The 20,640-nt window shown below is 46.7% G+C and overlaps 2 protein-coding genes across 6 annotated transcripts in view; both read left to right on the top strand.

Annotated features, from left to right (window-relative positions):
- The first annotated feature begins 3,136 nt into the window (after window positions 1-3,136).
- Window positions 3,137-4,697, top strand: LOC127466560 (uncharacterized). The gene is made up of 3 exons (XM_051777454.1): window positions 3,137-3,227; window positions 3,308-4,130; window positions 4,553-4,697. Exons 1-3 carry the CDS (start codon window positions 3,137-3,139, stop codon window positions 4,695-4,697), a joined length of 1,059 nt encoding a protein of 352 aa, XP_051633414.1.
- A 273-nt stretch (window positions 4,698-4,970) lies between these two features.
- The window catches only part of MELK (maternal embryonic leucine zipper kinase), a 28,898-nt gene continuing 13,228 nt past the window's right edge, over window positions 4,971-20,640 (top strand). For 2 of the 5 annotated variants that reach the window (XM_051777625.1, XM_051777626.1), the window contains exons 1-13: window positions 4,971-5,260; window positions 7,278-7,556; window positions 9,133-9,234; window positions 9,526-9,611; window positions 10,055-10,171; window positions 10,638-10,781; window positions 12,213-12,281; window positions 13,366-13,458; window positions 14,552-14,650; window positions 17,192-17,260; window positions 17,798-17,896; window positions 18,831-18,917; window positions 20,255-20,383. In XM_051777625.1, coding sequence (XP_051633585.1) covers window positions 9,171-9,234; window positions 9,526-9,611; window positions 10,055-10,171; window positions 10,638-10,781; window positions 12,213-12,281; window positions 13,366-13,458; window positions 14,552-14,650; window positions 17,192-17,260; window positions 17,798-17,896; window positions 18,831-18,917; window positions 20,255-20,383 — 1,056 coding nt within the window. In that variant the 5' untranslated portion in view covers window positions 4,971-5,260; window positions 7,278-7,556; window positions 9,133-9,170. Of the gene's footprint in view, window positions 5,261-7,277; window positions 7,557-8,840; window positions 9,235-9,525; window positions 9,612-10,054; window positions 10,172-10,637; window positions 10,782-12,212; window positions 12,282-13,365; window positions 13,459-14,551; window positions 14,651-17,191; window positions 17,261-17,797; window positions 17,897-18,830; window positions 18,918-20,254; window positions 20,384-20,640 lie in introns of those variants that run through there. The other 3 variants (XM_051777623.1, XM_051777624.1, XM_051777622.1) reach the window with 3 other exon arrangements.

Consider the following 20,640-nt stretch of genomic DNA (forward strand, 5'->3'; position numbering starts at 1 on the left):
CTTTGCTTTCTTCCGCTGCAATTCTCCTGCCCCGGCAAGTGTTAAAAGATAGACTGCCCAGTGAGACCTGCCCCAAAACAGCAATCAGTTCCAAGGCCAGAAAATCTCAGGGCCACACTCAGAAACCCTTCCATGAGGCCCCCAGAGAAGTCAAGGGGAGCTGGGATTCCCTGGAGTCCCAGGGAACTGAGGGGAAGGTGGGAAAGGGGCAGAGAGCAAACCCCCCCAGCTGCTTCTCACTGCAGCCCCCGCGGCAAGTGCAGCTGCCCTGGGATTTCATGCCCTCTGTGTCTCTTCCATTGGGGGAAAGGACTGGGATGCACTGGGAGGGACTGGGGGCAGTGGGGAGCGACAGGGATGGGACTGGGGAGACTGGAGAAGGACTGGGGGCACTTGGGGGATTTGAGCTGGGAGTGGGGTATGAGAAATAAAAAATCTGGTTTTATTTTAAGTAAAATGAATTTAGTGGAAAACAGCAGGTGGTGGAGTTTTTCTTTTCTTTCATTTAATTCCAAAGTTTTTTTAGGTGCCTTGTGAAGACTGTAAGGTGAAAGGCCCATCTGGGCCTGACGCCAGGAAAACGTGGTGGGGATAGGGAAAATTCATCATCATGGCTAGGCTTTGCGAACGAAGATTTGGGAAGGGCTCTACCCATGTTTGTTGCAGGCACGTTGGTGGCTAAAAAGGCCAATATGAGACAGACACGTCCGGTTGCAAAAGGCACAGCAGAAAGACTCCTTAGATGGTAAATTCTGCAAGGCACGATTCTTTCTGCATTGTCTTTTCTCCTCAAGGTTGATCCTGCTGCGTTCTCAAAAGCATCAGCAGCGTTATAGATGGTGTGTCTCCAGACCTCCCGACTGGAGGCCAGAGTAGACCAGTTATGATGATCAGTACGGCCAAGGCTGAGATGTTGTTTCAGGGAGTCCTTGTATCTTCTCTTTGGGGCTCCTCTCTTGCGTGTTCACCATAGAGCAAGATCTTAGGGAGGTGGCGGTCCTTCATCCTGGAGATGTGCCCTGCCCAACGCAGCTGTGTTCTAGAACAGATGTATTGGTCACGTAATCTGACCAGTGGATGTTTAGGATTGTGTGGAGACAGCGTTGATGGAAGCGTTCTAGGAGACGCAGGTGGTGGCTGTAGATGACCCATGATTCAGATCCGTATAAGAGAGTAGACAGCACTGTGGCTCTGTAAACACTGACCTTTGTACTTTTCTTCAGGTGTTTATTTCGTCAAACTCTTTTATGAAGCTTTCTGAAGGCACTGTATGCCTTTGCTAACCTGTTGTCTGTCTCCCCGTCAATCTTACCATCCGAGGAGATGAGGCTACCTAGGTAATTAAACTGCTGAACTGATTTGAGCTCTGATTTGCCAATGGTGATATGGCCGCCAGGCAGACTCCCAGCCCCCAGCCAAGCCGCTGGGGGGCTACGCTGGGTGGGCTCCCCAGCGGCCGCCACGCTGGATAGGGAAAATTATAAAAATGGAAAATATACCCTGGCCACATGGCCGGCCTTTGTGTGCAGAAAGACCCTCCTGTACGTGTACAGGGGGGTACGTCATCAATCAATCAGGAGGGAGGGTGACATCCCCTCCTGAATTCGAAAAATTACCTTTTAAGGTAAAATACCTGTCACCTGTTGAATATTTAACAGCTTATGTAACCAAAAGGGTACAAAAAGAGCGCTGTTTTTCAAACCGCGTGTGCTTTCCAAGCCATGTGACTTGGGATTGCACCCAGCACTGCAATAAAGGACTTCTTGCTGCCATTTTCCTTGTCCTGCAGGTATTTTTTGCCATTTCATAAATCGAAAGCAAGGATTTTTCCAACAGGGACACTGGGGTGCAACTGTGATTTCAGCTCGAGACCCACAAGCTTCATTTCACTGCCAGCTCTGCTCTCTCAGCAGTAGCTCTGCATCTTGCCAGCACCGCCACGGGAAGCTGTTCCAGGTTCTCACTGCAGGATCTTCATCTTGGCTCCAGCTCTGGGACTTTCCAGCTCCAACCTCACACTCCCAATCCCAGTCCCCCAGTTACTCCTACAGCCCCACAACTCTTATCCCAACTCCAAAGTTGCAATCCCTGCCCTATACTGATTTCAGCTCTTCCCACCCATCAATCCCTATTTCACAGCTGCACAGGGATTTCAGTGACAGTGCCACAGTCTCTATCCGAGCTTGAGACACTCTCCCAGCTCCAGAGACGCAATTCCAGCCCAATACTGATTTCAGCCCCAGTCTCCCTGTCCACATTCCCACTTTACAATCCCTATGCCACCACACAGGGATTTCAGTGATGGTGCCACATTCCCTGTCTCAGTCCTACAGTGATTTCTGCTCCAGTGCCATGGTCCTTATCCCTGCTCCACGGTCCCTTTCCAAGCTCCACTCTCCCTGTCCCATAGCCAGACCCCCAAGTTTATTTCTCTGCCAGCTCCCAGTAAAGCTCCTGCACGTTCCAACCCTAGCATCTTTCTTTTGTTAAAGGTCTGAGTTTTCCACCCCAGCTTTCAAGCCCACATTCCATGCCAAGCCTGACTATTTTTATCCCAGCTCCATGTCTGTAGTACTTATGCCAGGTCCATGCTCCTTAACCCAGCCTCACTCATTTTGCCCACAGCCCTACCGACTTTATGTCTCCACCAGCTCTGCTGCCTGAGCTCCAGGTCCTCAGCTTTCTGCTGCCTCTGCCTAAAGCTGCTTCTGGGTATCTCTGCAGCCCGGGGCTGTTGACAAGGCCACAAATCAGCTTCAGTCATTCACTTAAATATCTCTAGGAGCTGTCCCACCCATCCCAATGGGAACAGTACTACAGCAACAAAACAATAGAATAAACAATCAAGTAGTCAAAGATGAAAATAAAAGTAAAATAAAGTGATAATAGAATGAAACACCTTTTATTACTTTTCTTCGTAACAATACTTTCAATACCAGCCCCCCTGAGAGGCTGCATTCTAGTCCTTCTGGTTCGGGGGAGCACCCCTGAGCACGGGCTGCTCCCCCACTGGGCACTGACTAAAGCCGGCCGGCACAGCTGCCCCGGGACACCGCCTACCCAACGCCCTGCCTCGGCAGCTGTGGAGGACCGACCCCGGCTCCCCCTGGATCGGTAGCCGAGGGGGTGCTACCCCATGGCTCCCCACCGCTCCCTGGAGCGGCAGCTGCGAAGGTCCCACCCTGGCTCACCGCCGCTCCTCGGCCCAGTGGCCGCGCCGATACCGGGTCGGCTCCCGCCGCTCCAGCGCCGCCCCCAGCCCCTCCGCAGAACTGCCCCGAGGGCCCGCCGCCCACGTTATTTGTAGCCCGCAGCCCGCACAGCCCCGCCTCCCCGTGCCAGCCCAGCCAATCCCAGCGTCCGGCAGCGTCCGGCCCCGCCAATCCCCGCCTGCCCGTTCCCGCCCTGCCCGTCCCCAAGAACGCCGCTGTCCCCTCAGGCCCCGCTCCCAGGGGCTGCTCCGCTTCCGCCCGCTCCCCGCCTCCCTCCCCTTCTCCCGGGAGAACTCCTGGACGGGACGGGACCGCGGACCTCCCGCCCGCCCTTCCAACAGCGCCTGCGGGCGCCGCGGCAGCGCAGGCGCGGCTCCGCCGGATCCCGAAGCATAGGCGCCGAGACTGGCGCCTGAGGGGAACGCGGGGGTCGAGGTGGAGAAGGGGGCGCCTCCGCGCCGCGGCTGAGCGGGCACAGCTTACGGGAAAGGGCGGGCTGCGATTGGACGGAGCGGAGAAAAGCGGGCTGGGAGTGGCGGGCCAGGATCGGACCTGCACGTCGGGAGCCAGAAGCTCCCGGAGAGAGCGACCCCTGTGCCCAAGGCAGGCCAGGTGCCTGGAGCGGCAGCCGCGGGAGTCCCGCCCCAGCTCACCGCCGATCCCGCTCCGGCTCCCGCAGCTCCAGCGCCGCTTCCACACCCGCCGCCGAATTGCCCTAACGCGCCGCCCTCCCCCTCCCCCCCCCCCCGTTATTTATAGCCTGCGGCCCGCACAGCCTCGCCCCCCCGTGCCAGCCCCGCAAATCCCCGCCCGCCCGTTCCCGAGAACCCCGCTGGCCCCGCAGGCCCCGCTCCTGGAGCCCCTCCCGCCCACTCCCCGCCTCCCTCCCCTTCTGCTGGGAGAGCTCCCGGACGAGACGTAACCGCGGAGCTCCCACCGCCCTTCCGTGGTCCCAGCAGCGCCAGAGGGGAACGGGGGGGCGGGGCCGCGCGGAAGGGCCGCGCCGCGGCTGAGCGGGCAGAGCTTGCGGGACCGCGGCCGGATTGAAAAGGCGGGCTGTGATTGGACGGCGCCGAGAAAGGCGGGCCGGGATTGGCGGGGTTTGGAGCCCGCGGGGCCGCGGCCGCGGGTAGCGGGAGGTGCTCGAGTGGTCGGGCGGAGGGACGAAAGCCGTGTCGGAGGGGCCCTTCCCGCGGGTCCGTGGCCGTCCCGCTCCCGGGACCCCGTCCCCTGCCCCGCCCCTTGGTCGGGCCGCACTCCCGGGGTCCCGGCCCCAAGGCCCCTGCAGAGCCCCTCGGGGAGCCCCCCACCGGCACACGGGACGGTTCCGGGTCCCGAAGGCGGACTGTGCGGCATGGGGGACCGGGGAGCAGCGGCGACGTGGTGGGCCGGGAGTCGGCGGCGGGGAGCGGGGAGGACGCAGAGCAGCAGTGCGTCTCTGACCGCCTCTCCCCCCGCAGCCGTTTTGCTTCTGCGGGGACTTAAAACTGCCCCGACTGGGCTGAGATCAGCTCCCTGGCCGAAATCTTTTAAGTGCCGTCCCGACCCCCTCTGTCCCCCTGCCCGCCGCCCACCCTCCTCCCGCGCAGTCCCCGCTGATGCTGAAGTTGATCTGCGCCCAGGTTCTGCGAACCACTCTCTGGCACACCTCTCTGCAATCCCAGCCCTACAGTGATTTCAGCTCCAGCTCCACGTCTTCCCACCACCAAGTGAAGTTGCTCCTTGATCAGAGCAGGATGTTTACTTCGGGTCCAGCTCTAGACACTATATTCCAGCTTCAGCCCCAGAGTAGCTATCCCAGCGTATGGGGATAGGGCTGAAGGTGGAATCACTGAGGGGCTGGCATAGTGGTTCTCCAGGTGTAGTGGTGAGGAGTCAGCACTTGGGACTCACTGTGTCCTCTTTTCTTGGCAGCAGCCATCAGAGAAGACAGAAGAGGCATCGTGTAGGACAGTGAGGCCAGAGTGAGTGAACAGAGGAGTGGCCTCAGGCTGGAGAGGGGCAAGAGAAAGGCAACGTGGGCAAAGGGACCTCCCCGTTTTCACCAGGTAACCTGCAGGGTTGTAATATACTTAAGATGCATTTGCTGTGCATCCATATGGATAGGCTGCATCATCACGGCTAGGCTTCGCGAATGAAGATTAAGGAAGGCTCTGTCCACATTTATTACAGGCATGCTGGTGGCTAATGAGGCCAATACGAGATAGACATAACCGATTGCAGGATAGGCTGCAAGCACGGGGGAAAAGTCTCACCTTAGAATGGTGACATGAAATCTTCTTCTATTAACCATCATGCATTTCTTAGTACATAAAATCTATTTAATGAAAACCAAAACATCAAACAGTGGATCGATCAAGTTGTGCCCTGGCTGCAGCAGATGCCTGACTGCACTCAGCAAACAGAAGGTGCCTCTGGGGACCAGTGAGTACTCTGGATGCTAATGCTGTCAGAGCTCAAAATCTAAGCTCTCAACAGAGAGATCTGAATAATTTCTGGTTCCTTCAGCTTCAGGAAGCCACAGTGGCAGATGGCCAAATGTGCAGTCAGTTGGCTGCAAGACCTTTAACTCATCGGACCAAAAGTTACTGCAGAAAGAAAAATAAAAATCTATCAGAGGAAGTTGTTCACGGATAAAAGTCTTCATGCATGGTTCCGTGCAAGTTTCTTTATGCCGTTCCTTCAGTTTTAACTCCATTACAACTGATTCCAAACCTTCTGTTTCTGAAGGTCTCATTCATTCAGGTTGCTTCTCCTCTGGCATTTCATCCACATGTCCTGCATAAAGTTTCTGAAGGCTGGTTCTTCATGACTCTCCTCAGTCACTGAGGGAAGAAATGACAGTTCAGTGCTATTTCAGTACTTGTTCTACTTGCGTTACTGAAAAAAAGCTAGATTCAGGACAGCCAAAGCAACATAGAAAGTCTATTCCATCTTCAACTACATTACAGGGCAAAGGAAATAAGTGATCCTACCCATCAGTGGAACAGGGAAAGAATGAAGATTGAGTCTGTGAGCTATGTAAGAGAAAAATCACACTGTAACAACTTAGAAGATTGCTCCAAGACCATAGTCACAGGAAAAGGGAAGAGAGCCAGGGGCAGAAACTGTAAGGCCAAAAAGATGATGGACACATCTGTGCATCAATCAGGTTCAGAGGTCACTGCATTCTCTGGTTTATGTGTGTTATACACCTATTAATTACTTGAATAGAAAATTTAAAATTCAACTTTCACAAAGGTTACAGAGTGATACCCCTAGAGTGACCATTGCAGCTGAGCTTCTGCTACAGATTCTGACACGTCAGGTGACTGAATGTTTGCTTGTTTTCTAAGCTCTCCTTACAGTCCATCCAGATCATGAAATACAGAGGGGATTTCTTGACTAGACAGGCAGCTTTTAGACCTCATTCCCTTACCTTCATGGTCAATGTCATCAGTGTCACCCTCCCTCTCTTCTTGCTCTTCATCAAGAGTTCCTCACTGTTAGTATTAGCTCAGAGGGACCCATTGCAGAAGCATCAGGTCCTTGAAGGGAACAGAAACGGCTGTACACAAACCAGCTTGCTAAAGGTAAGGTTTCTATCTACACAAAAACACAGCAATGAACACCTGCTCTAAGGGGACAGAAAGCTGCTTGAGGATCCCAGGCACAGGACTGACTCCTTCAGCACCTACTTGGCTCATATAAGGAACAGTGCAGCCAACAGCAGAACTTTCTCATATTCTAATCTGACCGTTTCACCTTTTTAAAGTATTTCATTATTTCTAGTAGGTTCACTGCTTTAGCTACACAGTGGGGTTTCTTCCAAACCTGTGACTGACACAAGAAGAGCTAAGTGTGACCAATCCCACAGGAACTAAAGCCCCACTGCTCTAACATGGAGCTGCTTTCACACTTCTTGTGAGGACAAAGAAGCACTGTATTACTTCACAAGGCAAACTCTTCAGAAAACTTCTGCAGTAAACTTTATCTTCCTGGGGAGGTACCTGCTTCCCTGCACACTCACACTGCCCATGTCCTTCCACAAGTGTTCCAGCTGCTCTCTCTTTTGTTTATTTTCAGCTTCCTCCTGTAGATAAAGATTTACATGTGGATTCTGAGAACATTTAAAACATCAGGAGAAACCTCACTCAAACCCAGCAGTCTGTCCCCCAGTCAGAGAGCAGAAGTCACTCTCTGCAGGTCTTACATTTCAACTAAGGTTACACAGAACTTCTGACTAAGCATGGAAAGCAACCTCCAGTATGGTGGGATTCTAGGACGTTTTCAGCAGCACCGGGAAGCCAAACTCTGTGTAGCTGTGCCTGCAGAGAACTGTCGTTTGGACAGCCAGAACTCAAGGTGAGCAGAGCTACTGATTTTGCACTGCAATTCAGTCTTTCTTACTGTCTAAGTCAAACTAGTACTCTTCACTTTCCCCCTTACATCTCTCACACTTTTCCCCTCACATTTTCTAGACTTTTTCTCCCCTCACTTTACTCCTACTTTCCCTCTCATGTTCTTCACACTTTTCCCCTCACGTTTCTCAAGACTTTCCCCCTCTCAAGACTTTCCCCCTCTCGTTTTAGCACTTTCCCCTTCATGTTTCCTGCCCTTTTTCTCTCCTCAGGTTTTCTGTCCTTTTCCGTCTGATGTTGCCCACCATTTCCCCTCATGTTTCTTTCACTTTCCCCCCCTTTTTTTCACTCATGTTTCCCACCTTTTCCCCCTCATGTTTCCCAAACTTTCCCCTTTGTGTTTCTCATAATTTCCCCCTCACATTTCTCATGCTTTTTTCTGCTTGTTTCCCACCCTTTTCCTGTCCCATTCCCTGGCCTTTTTCCCACGCATGTTCCCCACTTTCCCCTTCATGTTTCTCACACTTTCTCCCTCACACTTCCTGCTCTTTTCCTCATCACATTTCTTGCCTTTTTTTCCCTCGTGTTTCCCACCTTTTCCCCTCACATTTCCTGGCTTTTCTCTCCCCCCATGTTTCTTATGCTTTCCTCTCACGTTTCCTGGCCTTTTCTCCCCTCACATTTCCCTCACGTTTTTTCACTCATGTCTCCTGCCCTTTTCCTCTCACATTTCCTGCATTTTTAAATTAACTGACACATGAGGTTACAGACTGGCTTGTGGGTTTTGTGTGTACAGAGCAAAGCTGCAATACTGCATAATGAGCCTGTTGTCTGTTAATGGCCATCTACACAGAGGGACAGAGGGGATGACAGTGACCTCTCCGCCTGTCCTGCGCTGCTCCAGGCCAGAGCCATGCCTCACCGTGGCCAGGGGCGCCCACGAGCAGGCCGCGCAGGGTGCCGCGGGTGGCCGGGCCTGGGACGGGAGGGGCCGCCGAGCGCGCTGGGAGGCTTCGTCTCCCGGGGCCCGCAGTCCCGGCTGCCATCTTGTGCGTGGCGACAGCCCCAGCAATGCTGGTCCCATTGCAGTCTCAGGTGGCTGCAGGCGTGGATGCGCTTCCTGAAAGGTACGGGTGCTGTTTCCCGTCTCTGCAGGGGACCGTTCGCGGCCGAGGCCGCCCACCTTTGCTGCGAGCCGGGAGTTGACACCCACCCACCGTGGCGGCATCCGCTCGCTCTAGCCCTCCCTCCTGGCACGCCCCTCCCATCCCTACCCGTTCCGGTCCGGCAGCGTGAGGTGATTGGCCCCTCGGGCCCGGCAGCCGGAAGCGGGAGATTTGAACGGTAACGGGCTCCCGAGGCGACTGCGCTGCGGGGTCGCTGCTCCCAGCGGGGTTGAACTTGGGAGTCTCTTGCTGGCACCGCCCTGGGGACCGGGACTCGCTCGCGCCTGTCACCGGATAGCCCTTACGGAGTCCGCCTCGAACTTGCCCGTGAGAGCAGCCGCCCTCCCCGGGGCCGCAACCGAGGCGCTTCCCGTGCCCGAAAGCGTGAGCGCGGGCTACGATCTCTCCTCTCAGGAGCTGAGAAGAGCTGCCTAGCCCCTGCGGGTCGCAGAATGGCCGGAGGTGACTATGCGGAAGTTCTCAAGTACTATGAATTACACGGAACAGTCGGCACAGGTGGGCTCAGTCTGGGAATGCAGACAGGTGTATGTGACGTGTTCGCCCGCCTGAGCGTTTATCTGAGCAGAGATTAACTGTTACTGCGGAGGCAGTGGATCATATTTCCAGGGTGTATTTTGCGAGACAGAAGTCTGGAAATGTAGCTGGAAGGTAGTGGAGTGATCACTTTTTCCCCTAACAAAGGTGCTGTATGCTGTGCATATAGGACGTGTTCCAGGGCGATTGAGGTCACAGGTGAGAAAGCTTGTTGCCATGCAGAGCTTTACACATCTCTGTTTCAAATTCTAGGTGGGTTTGCAAAGGTAAAACTTGCGCGGCATCGTCTCACTGGTGAAAAAGTTGCGATAAAAATCATGGACAAACTTGCTCTACAGGTAAGTCAAAAGATACTTCTAAGTCGGTAACGTTCTGTTTCTGTGGAGTTCTTGGGAGCACAGGTGCAACTGTCTCTGTGGGCTGGTGGTGGATGCTATGGGCTTGAAAGAATGTTAACAGAGCACCACAAAATTCTGTGCCCTCATATGGAGTGGGCAACATTCTCTGGCTGTAAAACTGAGGGAGTTATAGATTTAAATAATGAATGACAAAATAAATTACAGTAATTCAAACGCAGTGCTGATGAGAATAGTAGCAATTGTACATCTATCACTTGGGGCTTTGCTGACTAGTGTGTGAGCAGTGACAGAGCTGGAGCTGCTTGAGTTTGAGCAGTTGGACTGTGCTGTGACATTTAATGTTGTGCAGTAGTCTACTTACTGTGATGTACAGGCTGTCAAACTAGTTGGCAATTTCATAGCTTGCTGTTGTGTTCTCTTAGGATGATTTGCCTCGTGTTAAATTAGAAATTGATGCCATGAAGGACTTGAGTCACCAGCACATTTGCCGGTTGTATCATGTGATTGAAACACCTCAGAAAATATTCATGGTTTTAGAGGTAAGAAACCGTGCTTCTGCTATGACAAAGGTCCCTGGGTTTAGCTATAGCAGCAGATGGTGACTAAGTCCAAATGAAACAATTCTTAGAAAGTCATCTCAATGGCAAGTGTGTCCAAGGTGCCATAGTTTAAAAATAAAGCTGGCAATATGTTCTGTCCTAACTAACTTTAATGCCCATCTCATGCTCCAAAAACTAGCACCAGTGGGATACACAGGACCCCAGAACTCCCACAGAGTTGTCACCTCCTGGGCAGTTTCTGTTGCCTGTGATGTTAAAGTGACATGTCTATAGCAACACGTTGGGCAACAGTTGGGCTCCTGGGCTTGTTGGGTTTGTTGCAGGCTGGCCTGGAACACACTTGGATGCTGCTGGGATAAAGCAGAGGGAAAGGAAGAGTGCTTTCGTTCGCGTTTAGATTTCATGACTGTATTCCAAATGTTTTCTTTCTCCTACCTTTGTGCAGTACTGTCCTGGAGGAGAGTTGTTTGATTACATAATTTCTAAGGACCGCCTTTCCGAGGAGGAAGCTCGTGTATTTTTTCGGCAGGTTGTTTCAGCAATTGCTTATGTGCACAGTCAAGGATACGCCCACAGGGATCTCAAACCAGTAAGTCTGAACAGTAGTCAGATTTGCACAAATAATAATGAAGACCCAGTTTTATTTCTCAATATGGAGCAGGTTTATCTAACATCTTCTCTAACATTTGCTGAAAGAGCATTATTTCTACTTGATGCTTTGTTCCTCAGCTGAGCTGGATGTGTCTGTATCTGAGGAAGGAACTTCCTCTGAAAGAGAAGCAGAACAGTGCACTCAGTTGAGACTGGAGCAGACACAGATCTGATTTGGTGCTTAGGCATTCCTTCTATCCTCTTTATTTCAGCTTGTACCCAGAGAGAGTTGTTATGCTTCCTCTCTGTTGTGCAAACCGTCATGCCCAAAGGAGAATGGTGACCCCCACAGCTTAAACTCAACAGGGCGCAGGGGGAGGGACATGCCACAGGACCTGTGGCTTTGCTGTCACTGCAGGGTTTAAGTGTGGGTTTAGCAAATGGAAGCCTTGAGACCATTTCTCTTTGAAGGGGTTAGAAGTCTGCATGTCTAGAGACGCTGGCAACCCTGAGAAAAGCAAATTCTTACTGTACAAGCATTTTACTAGGCAGCTCATAAAATCATTGTCTCCAAAGAACTTCTCTCCAAGGAAAACCTTCATTGCATCTCTTGGAAGGAGTTGTCTCATAGCTGGAGTGCTGACAGATTTATAGGATCATGTCATACTTTGGGTGGGAAGTGACTTCTAGTGGCTTCTGTTTGAATCTGTTGCTCAAAACAGCATCAGACTGAGCTTCTTGAGGCTTTATCCAGTCACATCTTGGACCTCTCCCAAGGATGAGGCACAGTGTCTCTGCTTTCTTCCTTACGAAGAGAAAGGGTTTTCCTTAGTTCCAGTCATCATCCCACCACATGCTGCTGTGGAGGGGCTGACTCTGTCTTCAGGCCCCCCCTTGAAGGAATTAAAAGGCTGCTATGAGGCCTCCACTGACGCTTTCTCACCTGCAGAGTGTCTCTCCCTCAGGCTCTCCTCACTGAAAAAGCGCTCCAGCATCCTTGGCAGGCTTGTGCCTAACCATGGAGCTTACCTTCGTTTGATGTCTTTCCTGTGCTGGGAGGGTGGGCAGAAACTCGATGGGCTGTTCTTGCTGTGCTGAACAGAGGGTGAGTCAGTTCCCCTACTCTGCCAGCTCTGCTCCTTTTCATACCACCTGGGATATTGCTGGCTCCCTTTTCTGCCAGGGCAGGCTTCTGCCTCACACTCAACTTCCTGTCTAGCAAACTTCCAGGCCCTTCTCAGCAGGTAGGAGCTCATATTGCCTGTCCAGAATACAGGACATAATCATTAACAACTGGTCAAAATCTCCAGAGGAGAGCTCTAGGTAAATTCTAGCTGCTAATGGCAAGAAGAAATAATATGAAAGGAAATGTTGTTTCTGGAATGACTTGGGTTACAGAAGAATTCATTACTGCTTTCTCTTTTACTAGGAAAATTTGCTGATTGATGAGGAACATAACCTGAAGCTGATAGACTTTGGACTTTGTGCAAAGCCAAAGGTAAGAGTGTCAGTTGCTCTCACAGAGCAGAGCTAAATCAGCTACAGTGCACACATAAGAATTGCAGATGTAACTTCAACGTGCAGTGCAGAGCCTTGCATTGAATTCAAGCTGTTTGTCTAGTTGTTGTCCCATTGCTGATTTCTTGGTGGAGCCTTAACAGTATGAGAAAGCAGTAACCTGCATGTTCTAAGCAGAATTTCAGATCACTTTCTCATCTTATACTTCATCTTTTATCCCAATATAAGGCAGAGATCACCTTGTGTGTGTGGAATACCTGCCTGTACTGTAAGAGTTATGTTGGTGTGCATTTTTCCCCAATAAATTTCGGTGGTGTGTGTCTTTTTTCATAAGATTTGTCTATGTGTGGAGATTGTGGATCAAATCAAATAGATTCCCCTTACATTTACAAAGCCTCTGGATCCATATGCTTGTACAGTTGTTTTCCAAGTTTAGAGTTGATTTCTAGACTGCTGCTCTGTCAGCTTCACCTGCAAGGTAGGTGCTTGTAAGAAACAATTTAATGAGAAGAAAGTCTTGCCTGACCCAAAGTCCTCGGATTGTTTTAGCTGACTCAAGTTAGAGCACCTTGCAACCACTGTCTTGATGGTACAATGTCATCTTACTCTGATCTGCTTAGAACAAAGCCCAGGCAAAGTATTTACATGGTTTTAATAAGGGAGCATTTTTTTGTGGTTCTTTATGAAGTTATTGCTTTAAATATTGGTATAAATATCCAACCAGCCTCATGCCCAGTAGCTCTTGGATCACTGCTTCCCAAGTTCCATCTCTTCTCTTTGTGGTCATGAAAGGAAGTATTCCTATCGGAGGAGGAGCTGCAGAAAAGACTAGTGGGATAACACGTGAATGAGCAGCTTGGGATCTGAATGTCTGCAGGACACTCATGGCCGTGGACAGTTTTTGCCTCGTGAACCCATATATTATGCCAAAGCAAAATATAAGGTGGATGTAGATAGACAACAGAGGAAAATGAAGCCTCTGAGGCCTCTTATGTTGTTGCTAGAAAACACCATCTGTGTTAGAGCCAGTGCTTCTGTGTCATTGATTTCTTGTCTTGTTCTAGGGTGGCCTTGACTACCATCTGAACACATGCTGTGGAAGCCCAGCTTATGCAGCACCAGAGCTGATTCAGGGCAAAGCATACATTGGCTCAGAGGTATGTAGCACAACTGTGAATTAGGGTGGTTTTTTTCCTGCCTCCTTTGTATTTAAAGGTGGTGAGGTTGAGATACATTCCCTTGATGTCTCTCTTCAATGCCACTGGATAATGTTGCCTCAGTGGCTCTCAGAAGCTGTATGACTGACAGCAGTCACAGCCTGGAATAGCATATCATGCTCTTAGCCAGCTGGCTTGTTCATGTCTGACTAATCCTTCACTGTCTCCAGGTGTTACTCTGTGTTTTAGTGCCCTGCAAAAAGTAACTTATACTTCTTCCGTCTACATTATTTCAAGCAGCAATTTGTTAATTATTCAACTCTTGTTGTGAAATTTTTATGCAGTCTCAGTGTCTTGTGTACTTTACCTTTAAATTTGTGTATGAAAACTTGCTCTTTGTACTGTGCAGTGTAGTAAAATTAGAGAGAAGAAAAACTGTGGCATTTATCCAACTTTGATTCCATGTCTGGAACATTAGGGCCTGCTACTTGCCTCTGTAAATCCATCCAAAATGCTGTAATTGCAATTCACTCAAACTTAGCTGGCTCTACTGTTGGGTGGAGTCAGTCTTTTTTCCTTTACTGCCCTTTGCACCACTGTCCCTGTCCTCTAACTCTTGTTTTCTTTTTTTTGTTTTGTTTTCCATGAAGTCAGTGCTTCTCTAAACCTCCTTTTGCTTTATGATTGAAGTGTGAATTACAGTATGAGGCACATGGACTTTTTCATGACTATATAGAAAAAATAGAGGGGCTTTAAAGCTGATTATAACTGTGCTGATAGGTATTGTAATCGGTAATACATTTCAGTACAAAATCTCTTCCAATGAGTTTGATTTCATTTTTGCTTGAGACATCCTCGTAGGCTGAAGGTAATGCAGCAATTTGGTGACCTAAGGAGAGGATAATAGTTTTACCAGTGCTCCAGCTTGAGTGAATTGAAAACTGAATTCAGGTTGTGTGCTTTCACTTGAAATGTAAAGACTTAGGGAGCCTACTTTTAGTGAGTTGCATGTGCCAAAGAGAGACAGTGTTACCTGTGTCTGAGCCATTTTAGACAGATCAGGTTTGTGAACTCTCACTCTTTTATTTTTTAGGCAGATATTTGGAGTATGGGAGTACTGCTGTATGCTCTGCTGTGTGGTTTTCTCCCCTTTGATGATGACAATGTCATGGCTGTCTACAGGAAGATACTGGTAGGTATTGATGGTGCTAGAATACATGAGGAACAGGCATCTCTAAGCATTATGAGAGGCTTTTGCTTTCTGATGACAGAACCTGTTGAGCTGTGCTTTGGGCAAAAGGCTTATTTGTGGAATTTTGTTATGCTTTGTTACTTTTCTGATCAATATTTTGTTTTGGATTTGTTTCTGTTTTCCATCAGCCTTTGCAGGACTCTAGGCCAGTCCTGTGATACGGTAGAAAACTGAGCTTCAGTAGAAGCATTTTCTTGCTAGTGGCCCAGATTTTTGTGTCTGAGCCTTTATCTATCTTCTCCTTGTATTTTATGGTTTACCAAAAGTATTGTTCTTAAATGTCAGCTATTCTCATATCTAGGAAAAGCAGGATTCTGCATCTGCTCTTACACTTTCCTCCTCCTAAATGAGTTGAATAAATAGTAAGTTATATAATTAAGCCATTGGTTCTGTTTCCCTGTAAACTCCTCTTGATGTGGCTAAACAGATGCTATTTTTTATCACACATGCACCTCTGCCAGCCACTTTCTGAGCTGCCATAAAATCTATGTTGATAAAGCTTACACTAAGTGAGTGGGATGAGGAACAGCAGTGTTCAGTATGGGCTTTGGGTTCATCTATCTCGTTCTCCTTCTCTTGTCCAGAGTCTAGTATGTTTAAACCCCCCTAGAAAAACTCCTTGAGGTGTTCAAGGGCTACTTTGGCAGGAGGCAGCTGACACTGCTCTGCACAGGAAGTCTTTTTAGCGTGCTAACAGTCTGGTCTCCATGAAGCACCAGACTAGTTCATCAAAGAGTGTGGCTTTTTATTCTGGAATTGGAGCGGACTTAAATACCTGGATAGAAGATCCCTAGGAAGCTTGGTTTGAGTGGTTGCAGAGAACTCTAAAAAATAAGAAGGAAGCAATGGCTTCAAAGAGGTTGTGTAAAGGTGCTGATGTTTAGATGAGGTGCCATTAAAATTACATGACTTCCATACTCACATAGTCATAGAATATCTTGAGTTGGAAGGGAGCTATGAAGTCCAACTCCCTGCTTCTTGCAGGACTACCTAAAACTAAACCACATGAGTGTTGAGGAGTGTTGACCAAATAATGCTAGTGCTGAAGTGTGCTGAGACAAGCGATGACATTTTAAAGTTTAGTCTGGAAGTGGTCAAAACCCAGTCGTGTCACAGGTGTTAAGATGCAGTCTTACTATTTCCACTCCAAATTTGTTTTAATTTCATGTGGCTATGAACTGGAAATTGCTTGAAATGAGAATACTTACCCACTGTTCTGGAATTTAATTTCACACATTACAAATCCTGAAATTTATTGTAATCTCAATTTGGACCAGTTGCTCCAAGTCAAATCTGCTGTTTGAATCTAATTAGAATCGTATGACTTACATACAATGTTTCTTTCCTCAGAATGTTCCACCTCTCTTCATTTGGGAATACTAGAATGAATGTCTTTTGAATGAAAAATCAAGTTGTGGTGTAAATTCTGTAAAAAAACCCTTATATCTGGTGTGATCTTATGTACCTGGTAGATATCGCAACCTATCCGGCATTGCCCATAGTCCAGTAGATGAGAATTGTTTGCTACATCATTTTCTGTAGCAATATATTAAAAGCAAAATGTAGATTACATACATTATTTAGTTTCAGAGTAAAACTGCATTGTGAAACACCCAACAAACTATTCACAAATAACCTTTTACTAAGGTCTGTAAAGAGGTAAGCTAAATTCTTTAACCGTGATGTCAAAGCAGTACATACTCTGCTTAGAAATGCAGGCTGCATATAATGCAAATGTTTTTTCATTGAGGAATTTATCTGTAGAAAGAAAACTGCCATGACAGAATGATAAATAGATTATTTGACAATGACTGTTTATTAATTTTATTTTTTTTGTCAATTTTCATTGCAAAGTAAATGATCCTTGATGGTGAATTTGGTTTGGTTTTTAGCCACTGTTGTACCTCACCTCTGAAAGCAGTTTTCAATTTTCTTCTAATTGAGAATTAAAGAAAACCAACAGTAAATCATCTGATTGAAAAAAACTTACCTCTTAGACCTGTAACCTTTCTCCTGTCTGCAGTATAAGATTGAGCATTAGATTTAACCTGTTCAAAAAAAGAATATCTTAATACTGAGGATGGTGTACTTTTAGTGTCTGAAAAGTATTGTTTTCAGTGAATCTTCACATTTCGGAGCGCTAATATCAGTCATTCATACTCCAGCATGTTTGCACTTCTAGAACTTCAGTATTGACTTGATACAATGGATAAAGGAGCAGGTTAGCTGCAAAAGTGGGCAGAGATGGAAGTTTCAAACAAGCTGAATGGGTCGAAACTACAGCTGGTGATTCAAACATGGTATTTTCCTTACTGATGCAGCTGGGTTTTAGTACTACCATGATGTTTATTCAAGTCATTCTTAAAGCTAACATGTTCCTGCTATTCTTTTTTTTCCGGGTGCAGATGTTACTATTGTCCAAGTACTTTAGTAGTTCCTTCTGAGATTCAAGGTTAGTTTAAATCCTCTTCTTTTCTGCAGAGAGGAAAATACAGTATTCCGAAGTGGCTCTCTCCTAGTAGTACACTGCTCCTTGACCAAATGCTGCAGGTAAAGGTATTGTTTCTGTTGCATAGGTCTATAAAGTACTGTTACATAGGTCAAAACATTACATCACTGAAACATTTAAAAAGAATTCAGTGTTTGAAAAAGGAATTTAATTCTTATACACTTTTGAAGAAATTATTACCGTTGCCTTTGGCTCAAAAATATTTGAGAATGGAAATAATTAAACAAAGTTTAAATGATTTAACAGAGTCTTTGAACAGCTTGCTTTCAGTTGTTCTTAATGTACTATAAAAACAAGAGCTCTTTTGTAAATGAAGGTAAACTTACTAAATATGTATTTGGGCTACGCCTAGGGAATGTAGTCAGTGCTGTATATCCCTGGGACATATATTGTAACTTGACAGTTTCTGTAACTGTCCTTCACAGCTCACATCTTTGAGTGTGAGCTTCCTTTTGATGAAGTTCTGAAACAGTATTGGTTTCCATTTTTACCCCTAGCCACCCATTCTGTGTAGAAGACAAATTATTTTTTCACTTCTCCACAGCTTATGTATCACTTTGATTTTTATTGCCCACCAGGTTGACCCAAAGAAGAGGATTACAGTCAAACACCTGTTAAGTCACCCTTGGCTTATGCAAGGCTACTCTGATGCTGTTGAGTGGCAAAGTAAATACCCAGTAAGTACTCTGGTCAGATGAATATTGAAGTGTTTAATGTAATCTTTACTGGCTTATTACCATCCTTACAGTATGGGGGTGTGAAGGCATTTCTTCAAAGATGAACTTTGAGATGGCCATGGTTCCTTTCTGATTCTTTAACTGTCAAAATATTATTATTTGCTCTTGATTTCTCTTGTGGAGAAATTTCAAATGTGTTTTCATCATATTCTGCAGCTGAATCTGCAAGATAACTGAATTCTCATCAAAATGTGAAGTATTTCTTCATATGAATGACCAATTCCTTCTCCAGGCTGCTTGATACTTTGTTTAAGGTGTAAAACACAAATATTCTGGAGAGCATGCTAAGACATGATTATGGTCTGTCTTGTATGTAGTCCTCACTGAAATAAAAAATTCAATCTCATTGAAAGAATATTTGTGCTGTCTCTCTGTCACTTGTTTTACTTGTGTGAGAGATGAAGGCAGAGGAAAAAAACCAGAATAATCTGGTTGTCAGCAGAAAGTGCTGAGAAGTTCCTGTATGTTGTCACCAGATGCCACTGTTTCTCTACATAAAGAAGAGCTTGACTGTGCTTGCAGTGTCAGTGCTACTAGCTGGCTCTGGAAAAGATATGCATATCTAGTGGCTTTGGATATTTATGGACAGATGAAAGAACGGCCTCTTATCTAGTAAAAATCTCACCTCCTGTTGGGTGGCTTACTTGAATTCACAAGCTCTCAGCTGTGAGGGGCCAGACTGTGAAGCTGTATGACTTTTACAGTCTACTCCCTACAATGTTTAGTTATGATGCTGAACATTTGAAAGATAAGGTCTAAAATCATCGTTGACTATTGATTCAGCCCACTGGGTTTCATGACAGTGTCACTGTGAGGTGTGGATTATGAGACAACTTGAAAACCTCATGTTTCAATATCCATCATGTTCTTACAGCTGGGACATCTTGATGAGGACTGCATAACAGAGCTTTCTGTGTTTCATGAGCAGAGCAGGGAGACTATAATGGAATTAATAACAGAGGTAAGGAGTATATATCAGTAACTTACAGTAATTAATGATGGTAATAGAGTAAAAAAATTTACTGTGTTATCAGATACTGTGTCATGTATTCTCAAGTATGACATTTTAAATACTTTGCAGATTTAAGGAACCCCTGCAGAACTAGAATCTGCCTGTAGCTTGTAACTATAGTTCTGAAGTTCAAATTTGTTTATTTCTTTTTATCTTTTAATTGTGCTCATGATGTTTCCTAAATCTTACTGTTATTTCCCACTATGGTAAAATCCTTCTGAATCTCTGGAAGTTAAAGTAGATTTACAGAAATTTATAGTTGAACAACAGATGCCATTTGCTGGGTTAGCTCTTTGCTTTGAAATGGTTCAATAAGTAGCAGGTGAAGAAAAAAGGAGAAAAATATCAGAGCAACACCAAGGTAGACTACAAAATATGTATTTTTTTGGAGTCACTATTCAGTTTTTTAAAAGTAGTGAGTCACTTTTGACTACAACTGACAAAAGTTGAACTGACTACTTCTAGAAGAATTGTGCAAAGGTTAGCAATAACATTGCAAACTGTAGAAGAGACTTAAAGCATGATGCATACTCCAGCTTTTACCTGAATCTGAAAATTCCTCCTTAAAATTGAATTTTTTGCTTCTTTGTAATTGTTAGCAGTGACAATAGTTGGGGTTTTTTTTCAACAGTTGGGTTTCCCATGTAACTGTAGCAGAAGCAGACTTTGAAACTGTGTGTTATACTTACGATAGGTTTGTGGAGTCGATGCTCCTTGTTTTTCAGTTACAGCAAATGATCAGAAAAGTCTGTCTACATGGGGAAAAGTCCTTCCAAATAGCTTTGTGATATTTGCATAGTCCTTTACTGAAGGACTTCTAATCCCTTATAACTAATTCAAACTAACTGTATATGCTGCAGACCTATCAAACACGGTGCTTGTGTTCCTCACACAAGCAGAGTTGCTGAAAATCCTGCAAAAAGTTGGTGCTGTTTGTAGGGGAAGAATGGGCAGGAGGGACTTCAAAAATATGGTTAAAATATTGGATAAACCCAATTACTAGGTTTGCCATTCACTTCAGTAGATATAGATCCTGATCCCAGCATTAGTTTCCATGCTAGCACATGAACTGCAAACTAACTTGCAAAGAACCTCCGTAGTGCCTGTTTCATGATCTCAGACACATAAAGTGATTCACCTGAAGTCTGAAATTACGCTGTGATCCAACATTAGGGTGGAAAAACTTGTGGAGACGCAGAAATTTTCAGAAGGCTGAGCTTGCCTCATATTTGCAAGGTTTCCAAAGAGGAGATTAAAATACTCTTTTTCTCTCTGTGTCTTGCCAGTGGAAATATGACCACATGTCAGCAACATACCTCTTGCTTCAATCCAAGAAGGCTCGCGGCAAGCGTGTGTGTTTAAGGTTTCCATGTCTAACACAACATGCCAGAACCATGCCGTTGGCAGGCCTCAAGGTAAGCTTGAGTTCAGCAGGATAGCATCCTGGTTAAAATCCTGCTCTGCATTGACAAAGCTCTGCCTGAGGAAACATGCTGGTGCTCTAAATATCATTAAGAGAACATGTATGCAGTCAGCCAAAGTCTTGGTCATTAAACAGTTGAGTCTTATTAACACGACTTAGCAACTGGGATGCTTCTATGGATTGGCTTTATTGGAATAGCTCTGGCAGGGCACAATGTATCAAGTGCTGCACAGAATCCCTCCTTGGCTC

Source organism: Manacus candei, unplaced genomic scaffold (genome assembly GCF_025592945.1).
Source record: "Manacus candei isolate 608988 ecotype Guabito, Panama unplaced genomic scaffold, ASM2559294v1 h1tg000010l, whole genome shotgun sequence".
Lineage (NCBI taxonomy): Eukaryota > Metazoa > Chordata > Aves > Passeriformes > Pipridae > Manacus > Manacus candei.